Raw genomic sequence first — 19,276 nt, 5'->3', positions numbered from 1 at the left:
GTTTGAATCAGGGGCGGATCCAGGGGGGGGGGGGGCAACAGGGCGGCAGGTGACGTGGCAAGTAACAATCCGCAACTTGTGGCAGGTGATGTGGCAAGTGACAATCTGCATCTGGTGGCAGGCAAGTGACATTCCGCAACTTGTGGCAGGTGGCATGACAAGTGACAATCTGCAGCTGGTGGCAGGTGGCATGGCAAGCGACAATCTGCAACATGTGGCAGGTGACGTGGCAAGTGACAATCTGCATCTGGTGGCAGGCAAGTGACATTCTGCAACTTGTGGCAGGTAATGTGACAATCTGCAACTTGTGGCAGGTGACGTGGCAAGTGACAATCCGCGACATGTGGCAGGTGATGTGGCAAGTGACAAGCTGCATCTGGTGGCAGGTGACGTGGCAAGTGACACACTCGGGGCTCCCACTGATTCTACATTATGGTGAGTTGAACCATTTCATTTTATATTACAATGTAATAATAGAAATAATGCATTTCAATCATCCTGACATCAAAACAATCTTTTTTTTTTTTTTTTTTTTTTTTTTTTTTTTTTTCCAAATAACAATTTTTTATTTTCGAAAAAAGGTCAATACAAAATGTAGCAGCATTTCAAGTGTAAGATAATAGAGGTAATACAAAAATTCCAGCTGAATGTGCTTACACAGCGGCCACATTCTTGGTTATACATTCAGTAACGTATAAAACAACTAGGTAACAAAGAGGAGAGGAGAGGAAGTGAGAGGGTAGAGTAGAAGAAGAAGATGGGGAAGGAAGAGAAAAGAAAAAAAAGGGGGGAGGAGAGAGAGAAAAAAGAAAGAGAAGGGGGGAGACTGGGGGAAGGGGAGGGGGGGGGAGCAGGCAGGAGTGTCGGGTGAGGTAGTGTACCTTGGTGGTCCATCAAAACAATCTTGGTGCCATGATCATTGAAGCGCTAACACCAGCCATTTCCCTGATAAATTGCCCCCCCCAAAAAAAATTCTGGTAGTGTCCCTCCGGAGACTAGACTCTGGATCCGCCTCTGGTTTGAATAGTGTTTGTTATACTGTGTTGATGTAGTGGCCTGTGGGTTGAGGAAACAGAAGGGAGTGAACCTGACATAGGAAGTAGAGTGTTAGTTCCCTACCCTTCTGCCAACCTGTTCACATAGGTTATTGTGAATTACCAAATAGCAAATCATAAATCGTGTTTTATTACCAAATAGCAAATAAATCATAAATCGTGTTTTATTGTTCAGATAAGATACCTTTATGATCTACAGTTATGTTATGCCCTTTCGTGTGTCCCTTTTACTACAGTAAACAAACTTGAACTGTTTCACTTGTATTGTGTAAGTTTCTTGTTATTGGTGACAGTCAGTAAAAAAATTACTGAACCCAGGGTGTCGGAGGAACCAGTGGGGTACAGATTCTATCAGCGGCCCTCACAAGGCTACACATTTTATTAGTTCATGTACAAAATGGAAAATGTTAGGCAGGGAAAGGGTTTTCTCGCTTTCATTCATGAGTCACTTTCTACATTTAGGCCAGCGTGAGGATGGGGAACCTTGGTCACTCAGCGGTATCAGTAATTGCAAGGATCATAAACTACTATAATAAAGTTGTTATTCTCTTTGGAAGCTTGTGTTTGTGACAGAATACATTTCCTTTCTATTACCGGTGGCCATTGGGCTGGTGGGAAATTTTACTATACAGAATCCTTTCTACCTCCAGGCATGACTGCATGACTTCGTTTATAGTGGTTATTCCAGAAAAACTGATCCATCTGACATGTAATTTACTGATTCATCCTGTCTGCTTTCAAAGAGGTTTAGGGAGAAATGGATTTGCCATCTAAGGTAAAATTATCAACTACGAATCATAGATCACCGGGACTAGTTGCTAAAAACAGCACGCAATCCCTAGTGATCTCATGACAGTGTTTACAACTAAATCGAACTTTGATGTAAAAATAGTCAGAGAGGTTGATTTACTAAAGGCACATATACTGTGCACTCCAAATGCAGTTGCATTAGAGCTAAGAGGAAGCTCTAAATTAAAGGAAAGCTGTGCTAATTTCAAGCATCCAATCATGTGCAAGCAAAAAACATTTTTTCCTTGCATGTTCCCCTCAGATCTAGAGCAACTGTACTTGCAGTGCACAGACTAGAAATGTTGGTGCCAAAACCAAAACCGAAAATGTAGGATGCACTTGGCCGAAAACCGAAAATGTCAGTTTAAAAAAAATATATATACCGTATTTATCGGGGTATTGCGCGCTCCGGCGTATAGTGCACACCCCTAAAGTGGACTGTTATCCGTCCATCCCTGGACTTTCTCCCCCTAACCTGCATTCCCTGAGCATTGGACTCGTTTGTATTGTGCAAATCTCGTGCACATATTCATTTACTTATATTTATTTATTTATAAAAATTACCATCACTTTCATCATTACATAATTTCATAATATTAAGGAATCGTTGTATTCAGCTTTTGCGCATTTTCTCCTTGTGTACTACCTAAAGTGGACCCGCATTCCTGTAAAAAAATTTTTTTAGCACTTACAATTTTGGTGTCTTGTGCGGCGTCCATCGGCGGCTTTGTCGGGTCCGGCGTCCGTCTGCGGCTTCGGTGGTGTCCTCCTCGTCGGGTCCGGCGTCCTTCTGCGGTGTCCTCCCCGCTCGATCCTCGCTTCCCGCGCTGAGTTTGAACCACTGCGCCGGCATATACCGAGCGCAGTACACTCGTGTATAGTCGGGCAGGCTCGGCTCCTCTCGCGGTCACGTCCTGTGCGTCCTGTACGGCCAGGATGTGACCGCGAGAGGAGCCGAGCCTGCCCGACTATACCCGAGTGTACTGCGCTCGGTATATGCCGGCGCAGTAGTTCAAATTCGGCGCGGGTATCGGCGTATATGGCGCACCCACGATTTTGCCCTGAATTTCAGGGCAAAAAAGTGCGCGGTATACGCCGATAAATACGGTATATATTTTTATATATAATTGTATTGTATTCAACTTTTTAATAAACATCATGAATCTAAATTAAATAATGAATTTATTGTCGGACATTATTGGCACATTTAGCGCAAAAAGAAAGCTCAAGAAAAATGCATCCCTTTAAATTCTATGTATGTCTTCACACTAGTCTGTTTTTCTTCTGTTGCGGTGTTAAAAATCTTGCCTGCAGCATTTTTGTTCAGTTAAAAAAAAGCACCTCCCCGATGAAATGCATTGAAAAAGCAGCAAGAATGTACCAATAATGCACCTGTGTTACTTTTTCTATGTGGTTTTTGAATCACATGACCTATAAAAAACAAACCATAAACACAGTAAAATCGCGCCAAAATCAACGTAAAATCGGTGCGTGTTTTTGGTGCCATTATGGGCACCTTTTTCTTTATCGGCAAATAGTGCCCAGAGGTGCCCATGCATTAAGACAGCCCTGTACACGATGACTGCTTGGTGCTTTTTCCTCTTTCCTCTAACTCAGGGATCCTCAAACTACGGCCCTCCAGCTGTTGCGGAACTACACATCCCATGAGGCATTGTAAAACTCTGACATTCACAGACATGACTAGGCATGATGGGAATTGTAGTTCCTAAACAACTGGAGGGCCGTAGTTTGAAGACCCATGCTCTAACTAATAGGAGTGGGGTGGACCTGGGGAATAAAGAGTGTCATCGTCCAAGGGAACACACTCACCATAGTCAGCACACAAACAAAATCTCAGAACATGGTCGTGTGAAGGCAAAAAAAACAAACACAAAAGACGCCAAACCAAAGCAAATCTTTTTCATTTTGGAGATTGTCTTGCCTGTATGTTTTTGATATTTTACATTGTGGGTTCCCATTTGCATTAAGAGCATTGGGACACCTGCTGTTCTTACCTAGAGCTGCCTACAGGAGTAATATAAAATATTCATATACTGTAACATGTTTTTATTACCTTTTCCTAAAGAAATAAACAAATTATATTTTCATTCCTGAACCTTGAACATTAACTTTGAATTTTTCTGTGCTTCCTAAAAATGCGAAAGACCCGTAAAACGTCTCTTTTTATCACATAAACTAGAAAAGGAAACAGAACAATAAAGATATCCTTACCTAAAAGGCATCACCAAACAAGCCACCAGGAGGTCAGCCATTGCAAGCGACATAATGAACATATATGTTACAGTTCTCAGTCTCTTCTCCACCGCAGGGCAGATAAAAACCACGGTGTTCCCCAGGAAGGTGACCAAATCGATCACCGTCAGTAATAGCCCAACCACCACCTGCTGGGGTGCAATTTCCAGGCTCCGATTCCCATCCTGTCTCATTAACGAGGAGGCTACGGAGAAGTTGAAGAGCACCGAAACATTTTTGTCCATCGGCATTTTTCAGCTCTTGTGACCTGCAATACAAAAAGATAAAAGACGTTGGCTCATAAGAAGGAAAAGATCTATGACCGATGCCGTATTAAGGACTGGAAGAGTACCCCACGAGAGATAGTTTATTGGAAATTACAATTGGTGATCATATAAAGCTATGTCTTTGGCATGAAGAAAATATCAAGAAACAAGAAATACAAATGGGAAAAGGCAGAACAAAGTTCCGACATATCAAAAGTGATTTCATAACTGGGAATTCCACTTTATATGACAGAATTTCAAAGCAATACATGGTAACAAAACCTTGCAATATATAAATTGGAAACGTGGAGCAACTTTACAATTTTCTTTAAAACCCCCTCAACTACCCCCTTATTCCCTTGTAAATCTTTTGTAAATCAAGAAAACTGGATAACTATACCAAATTATACTGTCTGCTACCCACACCCTTGGTTAGATTTCTTTTCATTGTCTTTTGGTTTCTAAAGGCCGGTACACATGGTCGGACTTCCGGCCAACAAACTTCAAAATCAACAAGTTTTCACATTTGTCCGATCGTGTGTATGCTCCATCGGACCAACTTTTTCGTGTTTCGTCGGACAAAAAGTTTGGTCTGCAAACGGACAAACTTTGACAACAAAAGTCCGATGGTGCCTAGTCCGACCATGTGTAGAGCAAGCAATCTGACTTTTGTCAAACTCGCATGCACAGAATGTTAAAATCAACCAACAATAGCAGAAGTTAACCAAAGGGTGGCGATAAAGAGCAGAAAAGAGCAGAAAAAACATGTGATGTTGGGAAAGTTTTAGAAAAGTTTTCAGAAAAGTGTGTGTGTATGTTATGGGTGTGACCGGACAAATCTCTTCGGACAAAAATCCAAGGGAAAGTATGCCGGATATCCGACCGTGTGTAAGAGGCTTTACCTTTTGTATACACGTTGGAAGATTTTCAATAACATTTTTAGTACTTTTTTTGTTAGTGTTGAAATGTTTTAATGTGCGATGAACTTTGTCTTGGGATATGTATATACAACTTTATATTAGTTTAAGCATTATGTTATAGTTTTTGGAGACTTGATTTTTTACTTGTATGAATTCCTTTAAGGCTTAAAGGAACACTAAAGTTAAAAAAAAAATTGGGAAAAATAACAAACATGTTATACTTACCTCCACTGTGCAGTTCGTTTTGCACAGAGTGTCCCCTAACCCTGTCTTCTGGGGTCCCTCGGCGGCTGTCTCGTCTCCTCCTCGCAAGAGCTTTCCACCTTCATGCAAGCGAGCTCGCATGGTGGAAAGCTTTTGCGGGCGCGCTCCCGTGATACAGCGGCGGGCATAGCCGCCGACTGTATCACTCGGCCCCGCTACCCGGCACGCCGCGTCATTGGATGTGATTGACAGAAACGATTGTGTGTAGGCTCCAGAGCATTTTTCATGACGTGAAAAATGGGCATTAAAAATTTAGAACATGCTCTAATTTTTTGCGTCGTTTTTCACGTTGTCGTTTTTCACGTCGTGAATGACGGTCGTGTGTAGGCTTTAACGACGTGAAAAAAACACGCATGCTCAGAAAGAAGTTATGAGACGGGAACGCTCGTTCTGGTAAAACTAGCGTTCGTAATGGAAATAGCACATTCGTCACGCTGTAACAGACTGAAAGGCACGAAGACTGAAAATCGCCAATCGTCTCTCACCAAACTTTTACTAACACGAAATCAGCAAAAGCAGCCCAAAGGGTGGCGCCATCCGAATGGAACCCCCCCTTTATAGTGCTGTCGTCCGTGTTGTACATCACCGCGCTTTGCTCGAGCATTTTTTTTTTCACGACCGTGTGTATGCAAGGCAGGCTTAAAAAGAATCATTTCTAGAACATTAAAAATAGTCGTGTGTACGCGGCATAACAACTTTAATATCAAACAAAATCCACTTCCATTAAAATCTTAGAAGTAGCACTTGAAGCCAGTCCAGTTAGATACAACCCCATGCAGGGAAGCAGCAGCTAATTCTGACCCGCTCACAGATAGAAGCAGTAGGTGTCCTCATTGCTGTGTAGCCGCTTGGCCCACCAACAAGGAAACGACTTCATGGTATTCCAGGCACACAATATAATAGTATCCTTTATCAGCAACAACCTCCAGTACTTGGCTCATGTTTACATCTCTTCAGCAACAATCTAACACAATTGTTTCTATGAACCCTGCGGGAATCCTGAAATGTTTTACAGATCTCCTCACAAGATTTTCAGAGACCTGCAGGTCTTCGTTTTTCAGGTCTCCTCCCCCCACAAGATGGTTTTCATACTGTTCCTATTTCTTCATCTCGCTCTACAAGGGAAGCTTCATCAAATGCTCTTCCATTCATCACAGCCCATTATGACACACTGAATGGAAACAAGGAGCTTTGAGTGAGTGTGTGCGAATGATCTACACACAAGTATTATACTTGCTCTCGGCTGGATAAGTCTCGCTCGCTACCAAAACTATAACCTGCTATCTTGTTAAAAGATTTTCCTGTCTCATTATATACATAGATAAAGACACTCCAGGAAGTTCTCCATGTGAATAGTCAATAGGAGAGAGCTGCTGCCAATAGGGGACCTTGGTTGGAAGCACATCAGCCATGTATATGTGTGTCACCTATAGCTGGTAAAACAGATTATACTATTTTCTGTATAAGCTTAAAATGTGTTACTAAACCCAGGACTCCCACAGTACACAGAACATGGAAATTCATTTATTTTAGTAAATATAAACTGCTAAATACCTTTTCTCATCAGCAGTATATAACAGTTTTGTGACTAATTTCAGTGTCGGGTTAAAGCTTGTAGGAGAAGTTTTCATTCTACTCTGATTGTCCTATGAGGCTGCAGGGCCCATGACCCTCTGTCTGGACAGTGCTGATTGGCCCTGTGCTGATTATATGCACCCTCGCCCCCCCAAAAAATACGCACCAAACTGAGCAGGGCTCAAGTCCTGCGGGAACGCGTGGGAACGAAGTTCCTACACTTTTTTCACAGCAGGAACTCAGTTCCCTTTGCAGGACTAGAGCAGCCGAGAGTAGCCGAGCCGCCCGAGCCGATCCTTCACTAAGTGGCGATGCCCAGCTCGAGTCACTGTCAGGGGCAGGCGAACCTTAGTAATCCATTATGTTACTGGCCGCTTCCTGTATATAGATTCATCGGGTAGTGTGCGGGTATTCCGTCACTTCCTCGATGCCGCAATGTCTCCTGAGAGCTTTTGTCATTGTTCCCAGGAGACATTGCGGAGGTCTGCAACAAGTTATTTAGAAAGAACTTGCTTCTTTCTAAATCCCGCGATAACTTGCGGCAGACCTCCGCAATGTCTCCAGAGAACAATGACAAAAGCTCCCAGGAGACATTGCGGCATCGAGGAAGTGACGGAATACCCGCACACTACCCGATGAATCTATATACAGGAAGCGGCCAGTAACATAATGGATTACTAAGGTACAGTGTATCGAAAAAAAAAAAATAAAAAAACATGCGGTTTAGCAATTATGCATATGAGCGTATCATTTTTTTTTTTGTGGGGGAGTGGATCTTGGGTGGGAGTTCCCACACTTTTTTCCCCAGGACTTGACCCCTGAAACTGAGCATGTGCAGGGCTGGACTGGGACAAAAATGTGGCGCTGGACTTCATCCAGACTGGCCCATTTTGACAGGTCTCTCCCATGGCGGCCTGACAACTCTCGCACCCTCCCCCCCGGCCCCCCAAGCCCCCTCTCCCCCTTCACTAGCCACTAGCCGTTCTACTTTATTAGAGTATAACAACTGGTACTCTTATAGGCAGTACCAGTGGGGAAGCTAGACATTATTTCACCCGGGGCAAAGAATCAATTTGGTGCCCCCCCCCCCCTTATGGGACAAGATTAGGCAGAAGTGAGAAACTCCCAGGCCATAGCTGTTGATTCAGCTGTCTGTCCCCTCCCCCATGCTCCTCTGTCGTCATCCCTGCTCCTCTGGTCCTCCCCCCTGCTTTTTTGTTCCCCCCAGGTGAGCGCTGTGGGAGGGAGAGGAGGTAAGCGCTGTGGGAAGGGACAGAGGAACAGAGGAACGGATGGGGCGACGATCTGCTGTCACTGAAGCCGCCCACTGAGCCATCGGCCCACCGGGAAACTCCCTGTAGTCCCAATGGCCAGTCTATCCCTGAGCATGTGCAAAGTGACTCTAATGGCACATACACACGCTCGGAATATCCGACAACAAATGTTTGATGGCTGATTGTTGTCGGAAATTCCGACCGTGCGTAGGCTCCATCGGACATTTTCTGTTGGAATTTCCGACAACAAAAATTTGAGAGCTGGTTCTCAAATTTTCCGACAACAAAATCCATTCTTGTAAATTCTTATCGTGTGTGTACAATTCCGACGCACAAAATTCCACGCATGCTCTGGCAAACAACCACCCCCCTCCCCCGGTCGGTGGCGCCCCCAGCTCCTGCTCGTTCGGGTTAGCCGCACCACACCCCCTGGGGGTCTCACAGTCAGTTGGTCATCCCATTAGCCCACCTAGGTTGCGGTGGGCAGCACTCCCATGGGCGACGGGCAGCGAGTGGGAGTTTCCTCCTCCTCTGCATCACGGCGGCTTCCACTGTGCGTCTCCTCCCTCCTGCTCCTCCTAGGCGTCCAATAGGATCACCTGTCCTTTTAGACAATCAGGTGAGGGGTCTAAGGACCCACTTCCTAATTGGCTAGGAGGAGGATCAGTGTGAGAATAGAGAATATTTATTCGCTATTCTCACACAACTGGGTGGGTTCAGAGTGCAGTGCTCTGTGCCCTGAGCCACCCTAATTTGAAGCATATTAAAGTCTTTGGCTCCAATCACATGCTTAAAAAACACAACCCCCATTGGAAGCCATGCGTCCGGCACCCTGCATGTAGATTAGGGGGCTGGACGCATGGATGGGGGGGGGGCGGCACCCATGCGCCCCTAATGGACGGGCTTCCACTGTTTCAGTACATATACCATTTGTAGACGCTATAACTTTTGCACAAACGAATCAATACATACTTATTGGGATTATTTTTTTTTACCAAAGACATGTAGCAGAATACATGTTGCCCTAAATTTATGAAGAAATTTGATTTACTTTTTTATTGGATATGTTGCAAAACAGAAAGTAGAAGATATTGGCCCGGATTCAGATACGAGTTACGACGGCGTATCTCCGTATACGCCGTCGTAACTCTGAGTGTGCGGGGTCGTATCTATGCGCCCGATTCTTAGAATCAGTTACGCATAGATTTCCCTAAGATCCGACCGGCGTAAGTCTCTTACGCCGTCGTATCTTAGTTGCATATTTACGCTGGACGCTAGGTGGCGCTTCCGTAGATTTACGCAAAGAATATGCAAATTAGGTAGATACGCAGATTCAGAAACGTACGTCCGCCCTGCGCATTTTTTTACGTCGTTTACGTAAGGCTTTTTCCGGCATAAAGTTACCCCTCATAAAGCAGGGGTAAGTCATGTTAGGTATGGACCTCGGAAACATACGAACAGTGTCATATTTTACGTCGTTTGCGTAAGTCGTTCGCGAATAGGGCTGTACTTAAGTTACTTTAACGTCGAAAGCATTGACAGTTTGTGGTGTAATTTGGAGCATGCGCACTTGGAAACGTTCACGGACGGCGCATGCGCCGTTCGTAAAAAACATCAATTACGTGGGGTCACAAGTAATTTAAATAAAACACGCCCACATCATCCACATTTGAATTAGGCGGGCTTACGCCGACACATTTACACTACGCCGCCGTAACTTAGGGCGCAAGTTCTTTCTGAATACGGAACTTGCGCCCTAAGTTACGGCGGCGCAGTGTATCTGAGATACGCTACGCCCGCCGATAGATACGAAAATGTATCTGAATCCGGGCAATTGTGTTTTTTTTTCTCAAAATGTTCTGTCTTTTTGTGTTCTCGCAAAAAAATAAATAAAAAAACCCAGTGGTGATCAAATGGCACCAAAAGAAAGCTCTGTTTGTGTGAAAAAGATTATACAAATCTCATTTGCGTACAGTGTGTTGCATGACCTCACAATTGGCAGTTAAATTAGCACAGTGCAGAATAGCAAAAAACGCCCTGATCATGAAGGGGGTTAAAACCTTCCGCAGGTCAAGTGGTTAAAAAACCAAGTCAACAGTTTCAACTCTATTATCCTTCTTCTGATGGGTTCCTTTTCACACTTCTTTAACAATTTCAAATTCACACCCGTACTCATATATTTATCACAACTAGCAAATAGAAATACAGAAAGAATGTGTTATTCTCCAGAATAGTGGCTTCTTATAAAGTAGGGAATGTCCTTTGTACTTGTCATCCCCAAACAACTTCAGAAAGAAGCGCTCAAGGCAAAGTAGATATTATTAAACATAGAGCTAGATTCTGGACAAAACATCACATAAGAATTGATTTAATGGAAGCAAGATACTAACCAATAAACTGCTAAAAAAAATTACTTATCTAGCTGTATAGGCTTTATATGAAGTCTATACCTTAACCTGCTGCTAGTCTGCGTCTAGGTTCGCAAAAGGCTTATAGAGACGTTCTAGCATTTAAAGATAGTGGGCCAGATTCACGTGCATGGGCGTAACGTATCCTATTTACGCTACGCCTCTGCAACTTACACAGGCAAGTGCTGTATTCACAAAGCCCTTGCTCCCTAAGTTGCGGCGGCGTAGCGTAAATTGGCCAGCGTAAGCCCGCGTAATTCAAATGTAGAAGAGGTGGGCGTGTTTTATTAAAATGAGTCGTGACCCCATGCAAATAAAGCGCCGATCGTAGGGCGCATGCACGCACATGCTCAGTATCACGTCGGATTTTCTCCATAAGATACACCAGGCCCAATGCCTGTGACATGAACGTAACCTACGCACAGCTCCATTTACGTACGACTTACGTAAACGACGTAAAAACATACGCTTGCCGACGTCCATACTTTGCATTGGCTGCGCCTCATATAGCAGGGGTAACTTAACGCCGGACGCAAGCCTAACGTAAACGGCGTAGCAGGCGCAAGTACGTTTCTTGAATCGGCCTATCTACCTAATTTATATATTTGACTAGTAAATCTACGGAAGCGCCCCTTGCGGCCCGCGTAAATATACACCCAAGATACGACGGCGTAAGAGACTTACGCCGCTCGTATCTTGGCCAAATCTATGCGTAACTGATTCTAAGGCCCCATACACACGATAGAATCCATCCGCAGATAAATCCCAGCAAATGGGTTTCTGCGGATAGATCCTATGGTGTGTACACGCCAGCGGATCTGTTTCCGCGGATAAATCTCCCCTGGGATGGATTTCCAGCAGATGGATATTTGCTGACATGCACAACAAATCCATCTGCTGGAATCCATTCCAACGGATGGATCCGCTCGTCTGTACAGACTTACCGGATCCATCCGTCCAAAGGGATTCCCCGCACGCGTCGTAATGATTTGACGCATGCGTGGAATTCCTTATATGACAGCGTCGCCGCGTCATAATCGCGGCGACGGCGCGACACGTCATCGCCAGAGGATTTCCGCGCGGATTTCAATGCGATGGTGTGTACACTCCATCGCATCGAAATCTGCGGAAATCTTTGAGAGGATTTATCCGTGGAAACGGTCCGCTGGACCGTATCCGCGGATAAATTCTCTCGTGTGTATGGGGACTTAGAATCAGGCGCATAGATACAACGGCTCACATTCGGACTTACGACGGCGTACGTGGAGATACGCCGTCGTAAGTCCACTGTGAATCTGGCCCAGTATTTCTGACTTTAACACCCTCGAAGATCAATATTAAAACACAGTAAAATGTTCGAAATTTCTTCTAAGTATAAAAGGTAAAATGATATTGAGTTAATAAATCACAAATACAGTGCATCCGGAAAGTATTCGCAGCGCTTAATTTTTTTCATATTTTGTTATGTTACAACCGTATTCCAAAATGTATTAAATTCATTGGGCTGGATTCAGATACATTGGCGTATCTGTCTGCCCGGCGTAACGTATCGTACCCTGCTGTAACTTTGGGCGCAAGTTCTTTATTCAGAAAGAACTTGCGCCCTTAGTTACGGCGGCGTAACGTATGTGTTGCGGCGTAAGGCCGCGTAATTCAAATGGGGATGTAGGGGCGTGTTTTATTCAAATTGGGCTTGACCCCGCGTATTTGAATTTTTTTTTAACGGCGCATGCGCCGTTCGTGAAAACATCCCAATGCGCATGCTCGAAAATCCGCCGCAAAACGTCATTGCTTTCATCCGCCGCAAAACGTCCAGCCGTATTCGCAAACGACGTAAAAATTTCAAAACTCGGCGCGGGAACGACGGCCATACTTAACATAGGATACGCCGCACATACCCCTCATATAGCAGGGGTAACTTTACGCCGGAAAAAGCCGAACGCAAACAACGTAAAAAAAAAAGCGCCGGACGGTCGTTCGTTTCTGAATCGACGTAACTACTAATTTGCATATTCCTCACGTAAACAAACGGAAGCACCACCTAGCGGCCAGCGTGAGATTGCAGCCTAAGATACGACGGTGTAAGACACTTACACCTGTCGGATCTTAGGGATATCTATGCGTAACTGATTCTATGAATCAGGCGCATAGATACGACGGCCGGACTCAGAGATATGACGGCGTATCAGGAGATATCTTTTCTGAGTCCGGCCCCCTATTTTCCTCAAAATTCTACAAACAATACCCCATAATGACAACGTGAAAGAGGTTTGTTTGAAATCTTTGCAAATTTATATATATATATATAAAAAAAAAAAGAAAAATGACATGTACTTAAAGCGGGTTCCGAGCATAATTTTGTGTTTATTTTTGCCAATATAAAATAAATTATTGTGAATATTCCCTAAAACATATTGATACATCCCCAATCGTTTCAGAAATAAGTGCAAACACTTACCTGATATCCTCTTGGCGATCTTGTGCCCTTTTTGAAAATGGCCCTGTGATCCCCCTTAATCATGTCATTTCCTGTATGGAAATAACACGATTTTTCGGCAGAGTAAAGCGCACAGACTCCTGGGAAATTCTGACACTCATTTCCCAGGAGGCCAGGCGACATTAGGAAGGGAAGAAGACCCACCGCGGTCCAGATCTGCCTAGTAACAGCATTTTACAGGGCAAGACATTTTTTTTTGACACAATGTTTTTTTTTTTAGATTACAGGGAAGCTATTTAACCACTTCAATACCGGGCTTTAAAACCCACCTCCTTCCCGGGCCTATTCTGGCACTTCTTTCCTACATGTACAAATCCTCATTCTTTTGCTAGAAAATTACTCAGAACCCCCAAACATTATATATGTTTTTTTAGCAGACACCCTAGGGAATAAAATGGCGGTCATTGCAACTTTTTATCTTGCACCGTATTTGCGCAATAATTTTTCAAACGGCTTTTTTTTGTAAAAAAATGGTTTCATAAATTAAAAAATAACAAAACAGTAACGTTAGCCCAATTTTTTGGTAAAATATGAAAGATGATGTTACGCCGAGTAACTAGATACCTAACATGTCACGCTTTAAAATTGCGTACACTCATGGAATGGCGCCAAACTTCGTTACTTAAAAATCTCCATAGGCGACACTTTAAATTTTTTACAGGTTGCCAGTTTAGAGTTACAGAGGAGGTCTAGTGCTAGAATTGTTACACACGCTCTAACGCACGCGGCGACACCTCACATGTGTGGTTTGAACGACGTTTACATATGTGGGCGGGACTTACGTGTGCGTACGCTTCTGAGCGCGAGCTACCGGGGACAGGGGCATTTTAATTTTTTTATTATTATTTTTTATTTTTTATTTTACTTATTTCTTTATTTTTTACACTTTTTTTTTTTTTCAATCGCTTTTATTCCTATTACAAGGAATGTAAACAGCCCTTGTAATAGGAATGTGTGTGACAGGTCCTCTTTAAGGAGAGATGCGGGGTCAATAAGACCCCACATCTCTCCTGCAGGCTGGAAAGAATGAGATCGTGAAAAAAAATTCACAGATCTCATTCAAACTAGCCGCAATTGCGGTTTGTTTACTTACGGGGACCCGGGCGTGACGTCATCACATCGCGCCCGGGCCTCCGACGGTCATAGAGATGACTGGTGACCAGATGGTCACCAGTCTTCTCTATGGCAAACATCCGGCGGACGGCGATCATCTCTCCGGGCCCCCGGTGGGACGGGAGAGCCCGGAGAAGCACCGGATGGCGGCGGGAGGGGGGGATGTCCCCTCCCGCCGCCTGTAAGAACGATCTAGCGGCGGAACCGCCGCTATGATCGTTCTTACGGTGCGCAGGATCGCCGCCACTAAAAAATGATATCTCAATGATGCCTCCGGGTGCAGGCATCATTGAGATATCCCCCCGCAAAGCCCATCACGTCATATAACGTCCACCCAGGATAACAGGTCCCCGTTTTGGACGTCATATGACGGCGTGCGGGTGTCAAGTGGTTAAATAAGTTTAATTTTAGGGTGGACCTCAGCATTAAAGCAGAGGTTCCGCGGATTTATTTTTTTAAAAGTCAGCAGCTACAAATACGGCAGCTGCTGACTCCTAAAAAATGTAAACTTACCTGTCCAGCGCGCCCGCGATGTTAGCAGCCGAGGCTGAGCAATTGCTCGGTCCTCGGCTGCTTCCGCCACCATCCTCGGTGAGGGAATCAGGCAGTGAAGCCTTGCGGCTTCACTGCCCAATTCCCTACTGCACATGCGTGAGGATCGCGGCACGCCCTCACTGGTCCCCGCTCTCTCCTCGGAACAATGTTTTCCAGAAGACAGCGGGGGGGGGCGGGTGACGTCACAGGCTGGATTCCCTGCCGGGATCAGAACCGGGAAGTGGTGCAAATACCTGTCTCCATATGGGGGGGGGGGGGGGTCCAAAAAGAGAAGGTTCACTTTTTGTGTGAACCTCCGCTTTAAGTATTTACAGCTTAAAATAGGGTGGGGGGAAGGAGGGAGATGGCCAAGATTAGACCAGAAGGGGTTACTATTAGCAACAGAGAGTAATAGGTCAGGAGATGTTCAGATAGTATAAATATACAAAATTATTTATTAATATTAATATATTAATATCAAGAACATATATGAGCGGTACAGTGATCAAATGAACTATAAGGGGGGATGGATAATCATATACAATAATTGATTATCACAGTATTCACAGCCTTTGCCATGACACTTAAAATTGAGATTAGGTACATCCTGTTTTCATTGATCATCCTTGAGATGTTTCTACAACTTGATTGGAGTCCACCTGTGGTAAATTCAGTTGGTTGGACATGACTTGGAAAGGCACACACCCGTCTATATAAGGGTCCCACAGTTAACAGTACATGTCAGAACACAAACCAAGCTATGAAGCCTAAGGCCCCATACACACCATAGAATCCATCCGCAGATAAATCCCATCAAATGGGTTTGAGCGGATAGATCCTATGGTGTGTACACGCCAGCGGATCTTTATCCGCGGATATATCTCCCCTGGGATGGATTCCAGCAGATCGGATATTCGCTGACATGCTGAACAAATCCATCTGCTGGAATCCATCCCAACGGATGGATCCGCTCGTCTGTACAGACTCACCGGATCCATCCGTCCAAAGGGATTCCCCGCACGCGTCGTAATGATTTGACGCATGCGTGGAATTCCTTATATGACAGCGTCGCGCCCGTCGCCGCGTCATAATCGCGGCGACGGCGCGACACGTCATCGCCAGAGGATTTCCGCGCGGATTTCAATGCGATGGTGAGTACACTCCATCACATAGAAATCTGCGGAAATCTTTGAGAGGATTTATCCGTGGAAACGGTCCGCTGGACCGTATCCGCGGTAAATTCTCTCGTGTGTATGGGGCCTAAGGAATTGTCTGTAGACTTCCGAGACAGGATTGTATTGAGGCACAGTGGCCTCAATCATCCATTAACCTCCCTGGAGGTATGATTATTTCAGAAAAAAGGTGCTGAAAGCGGTACCATTATTTGCAAGGAAATTTGGCGTTTTATACTGTAGGCCTGTAATTCTTAGGAATAACTCACTTAAGTTTTTTTATGACAAATTTCCCCACAAATCGCTATCGCACATTTCTGCAAGTGATTATAATTTATTATCGCTGTTTTCTAGCTGCTCTAAAACCATTTTTGACATAAAGGGACACTTTTGGACAATCTACAGTTTGCAGGCAGAAAAAACAGTTTTTATGATATAAAAGTACATGTAGGGCACTGGGCAGACCACTAGGGACAAGGGGGGTGTGTATTTTTTACATACAGTATACTGTAATCTTATAGATTACAGTACTGTATGTAAGGTGTTTGTTTACCTTTTTGAATTTGGCGCCGTTCTCCGCTCCCGTGCGTCGTAACGTCGCAGGGAACAGAGATCGGCGGCACAGGAGGACACTGTGTGAATCGAGCACGGACCCGCTCGCGCGGCGCGGTGGCATCGCTGGATCCAGGGACAAGGTACGTAACTTTGTCTCTGGCTGCAGCGTGGCGAGCCCGAGTCTGGCTCGGGGATACCGCTTTTGGTATTAAAATCTTACCCTGAGCCAGACTCGGGAATACCGCCAGGGGGGTTAATGGAAGACATTTTGAACCACCAGGACCCTTCCTAGAGCGGACCACCCTTTCAAACTGAGCGATCTGGGGGGAGATGGGCCTTAGTTAGGGAGGTGACCAAGAACCTGATGATCACTCTGACAGAGCTCCAACGTTTCTCTGTGGAGAGAGGAGAACTTTCCAGAAGAACCACAATCTCTGCAGCACTCCATCAATCAGGCATTTATGGTAGAGGGACCAGATGGAAACCACTCCTCAGTAAAAAGCACATGGCAGCCTGCCTGGAGTTTGACAAAAGGCACCTGAAGGACTCTCAAACCATGAGAAACAAAATTGTCTGGTCTGATGAAACAAAGATTGAACGTTTTAAAGTGGTTGTAAACCTTTACAACACACTTTTTGCTACAGGTAAGCATATAATAAAGCTTTCCTGTAGCTACCCTGGATATCTCCTACACCTGAACAGTGTAGGAGATAACAACATTAGCCAACTTAAATCTGCTAGTTAAGGTGCTAGGTACTTTACAGCCATTTCCAAGGTTACCCCTTAACCACTTCAGCCCCGGAAAGGTTTTACCCCCTTAATGACAGCTCATTTTTGTTATACGGCACTGCGTTTCTTTAACTGAAAATTGCGCAGTCATGCGACGCTGTACAAAAACAACATTTATATCCCTTTTCCCCCAAACTAGAGCTTTCTTTTGGTGGTATATGATCACTTCTGCGGTTTTTATTTTTTGCGCTATAAACAAAAAGAATTTGGAAAAAAAACAATAAAAAAATTGCTGATCCCTAGGAGCACCCTTCAAATCTATCATAACCAAATGGAAATAAGATGGCACAACAGCAAACCTGCCAAGAGACAGCCGCACACCAAAACTCACGGATCGGGCAAGGAGGGCATTTATCAGAGAGGCAGCACAGAGACCTAAGGTAACCCTGGAGGAGGTAGAGAGTTCCACAGCAGAGACTGGAGTATCTGTACATAGGACAACAATAAGCTGTACACTCCGTAGAGTTGGGCTTTATGGCATAGTGGCCAGAAGAAAGCCATTACTTTACTGGCATGTTTTGAGTTTGTGAAAAGGCATGTGGGAGACTCCCAAAATTACTCCCAAAGTGTATGGAGGAAGGTGCTCTGGTCTGATGAGACTAAAATTAAACTTTTTGTCCATCAAAGAAAACGCTATTTGTAAAGTTGGGGAAACAACTGCGCTATGTTGGTTAAAAAATGTGTGGCCTGAAACTAGATTAATAAGCAGCAACTAATCTGTGAACTAACAGTGTACGAAATTGAGAAAATAAATAGTCGCGCTAAATCAGATAGCTTGTGTGATAAATGTGTGTACTACCACTGAGGGAGTATATCAAGTGCATTTATTGAATTAAACCCGTGAGGTAATAAATATATGAATACCTAATAGTGGATAAACTTAAATAAACTAGAACATGGAAACACATGATGATATGGAATTATGCAAAATATACTATCACTGAAAGAACATATCATGTGCATATATCACCAGACTGTTAAGAGCCGTGAAACAATTAAACATAAGTGCTCAATCTTCAATAGACAACTTATAACAATAAAGTAAAAACCTTGTGAGTCTGTTAAATATATTGATATATATATATCAATATATTTAACAGACTCACAAGGATTTTACTTTATTGTTATAAGTTGTCTATTGAAGATTGAGCACTTATGTTTAATTGCTACACGGCTCTTAACAGTTTGGTGATATATGCACATGATATGTTCTTTCAGTGATAGTATATTTTGCATAATTCCATATCATCATGTGTTTCCATGTTCTAGTTTATTTAAGTTTATCCACTATTAGGTATTCATATATTTCTTACCTCACGGGTTTAATTCAATATATGCACTTGATATACTCCCTCAGTGGTAGTATATACATTTATCACACAAGCTATCTGATTTAGCGCGACTATTTATTTTCTCAAAGAAAACGCTATGTCTGGCGCAAACCCAACACATGACATCACCCAAAGAACACCACCCCCACAGTGAAACATGGTGGTGGCAGCATCATGCTGTGGGGATGTTTTCCAGCAGTCGGGACTGAGAAACTGGTCAAAGTTGAGGCAAAGATGGGTGGTGCTAAATACAGGGATATTGTTGAGCAAAACCTGTACCACTCTGTGTGTGATTTAAGGCTAGGACAGAGGTTCACCTTCCAGCAGGACAATGACCCCAAACACACTGCTAAAGCAACACTTGAGTTGTTTAAGTGGAAACATGTAAATGTGTTGGAATGGCCTAGTCAAAGCCCAGACCTCAATCCAATAGAAAATCTGTGGTCAGACTTAAAGATTGCTGTTCGCAAGCGCAAACCAT

At 44.1% G+C, this 19,276-nt stretch overlaps 1 protein-coding gene across 1 annotated transcript in view; it reads right to left on the bottom strand.

The window, feature by feature from the left end:
- The window catches only part of LOC120924479 (octopamine receptor-like), a 143,223-nt gene that overhangs the window by 97,994 nt on the left and 25,953 nt on the right, over positions 1-19,276 (bottom strand). Inside the window, exon 2 of the mRNA XM_040335465.1 lies at positions 4,077-4,365. Coding sequence (XP_040191399.1) covers positions 4,077-4,348 — 272 coding nt within the window. The 5' untranslated portion in view covers positions 4,349-4,365. The remainder of the gene's footprint in view (positions 1-4,076; positions 4,366-19,276) is intronic.

This window comes from Rana temporaria, chromosome 1 (assembly GCF_905171775.1).
Source record: "Rana temporaria chromosome 1, aRanTem1.1, whole genome shotgun sequence".
Taxonomy (NCBI): domain Eukaryota; kingdom Metazoa; phylum Chordata; class Amphibia; order Anura; family Ranidae; genus Rana; species Rana temporaria.
The sequence above is the reverse complement of the archived record's forward strand: the minus strand, read 5'-3'. Positions and strand labels throughout refer to the sequence as shown.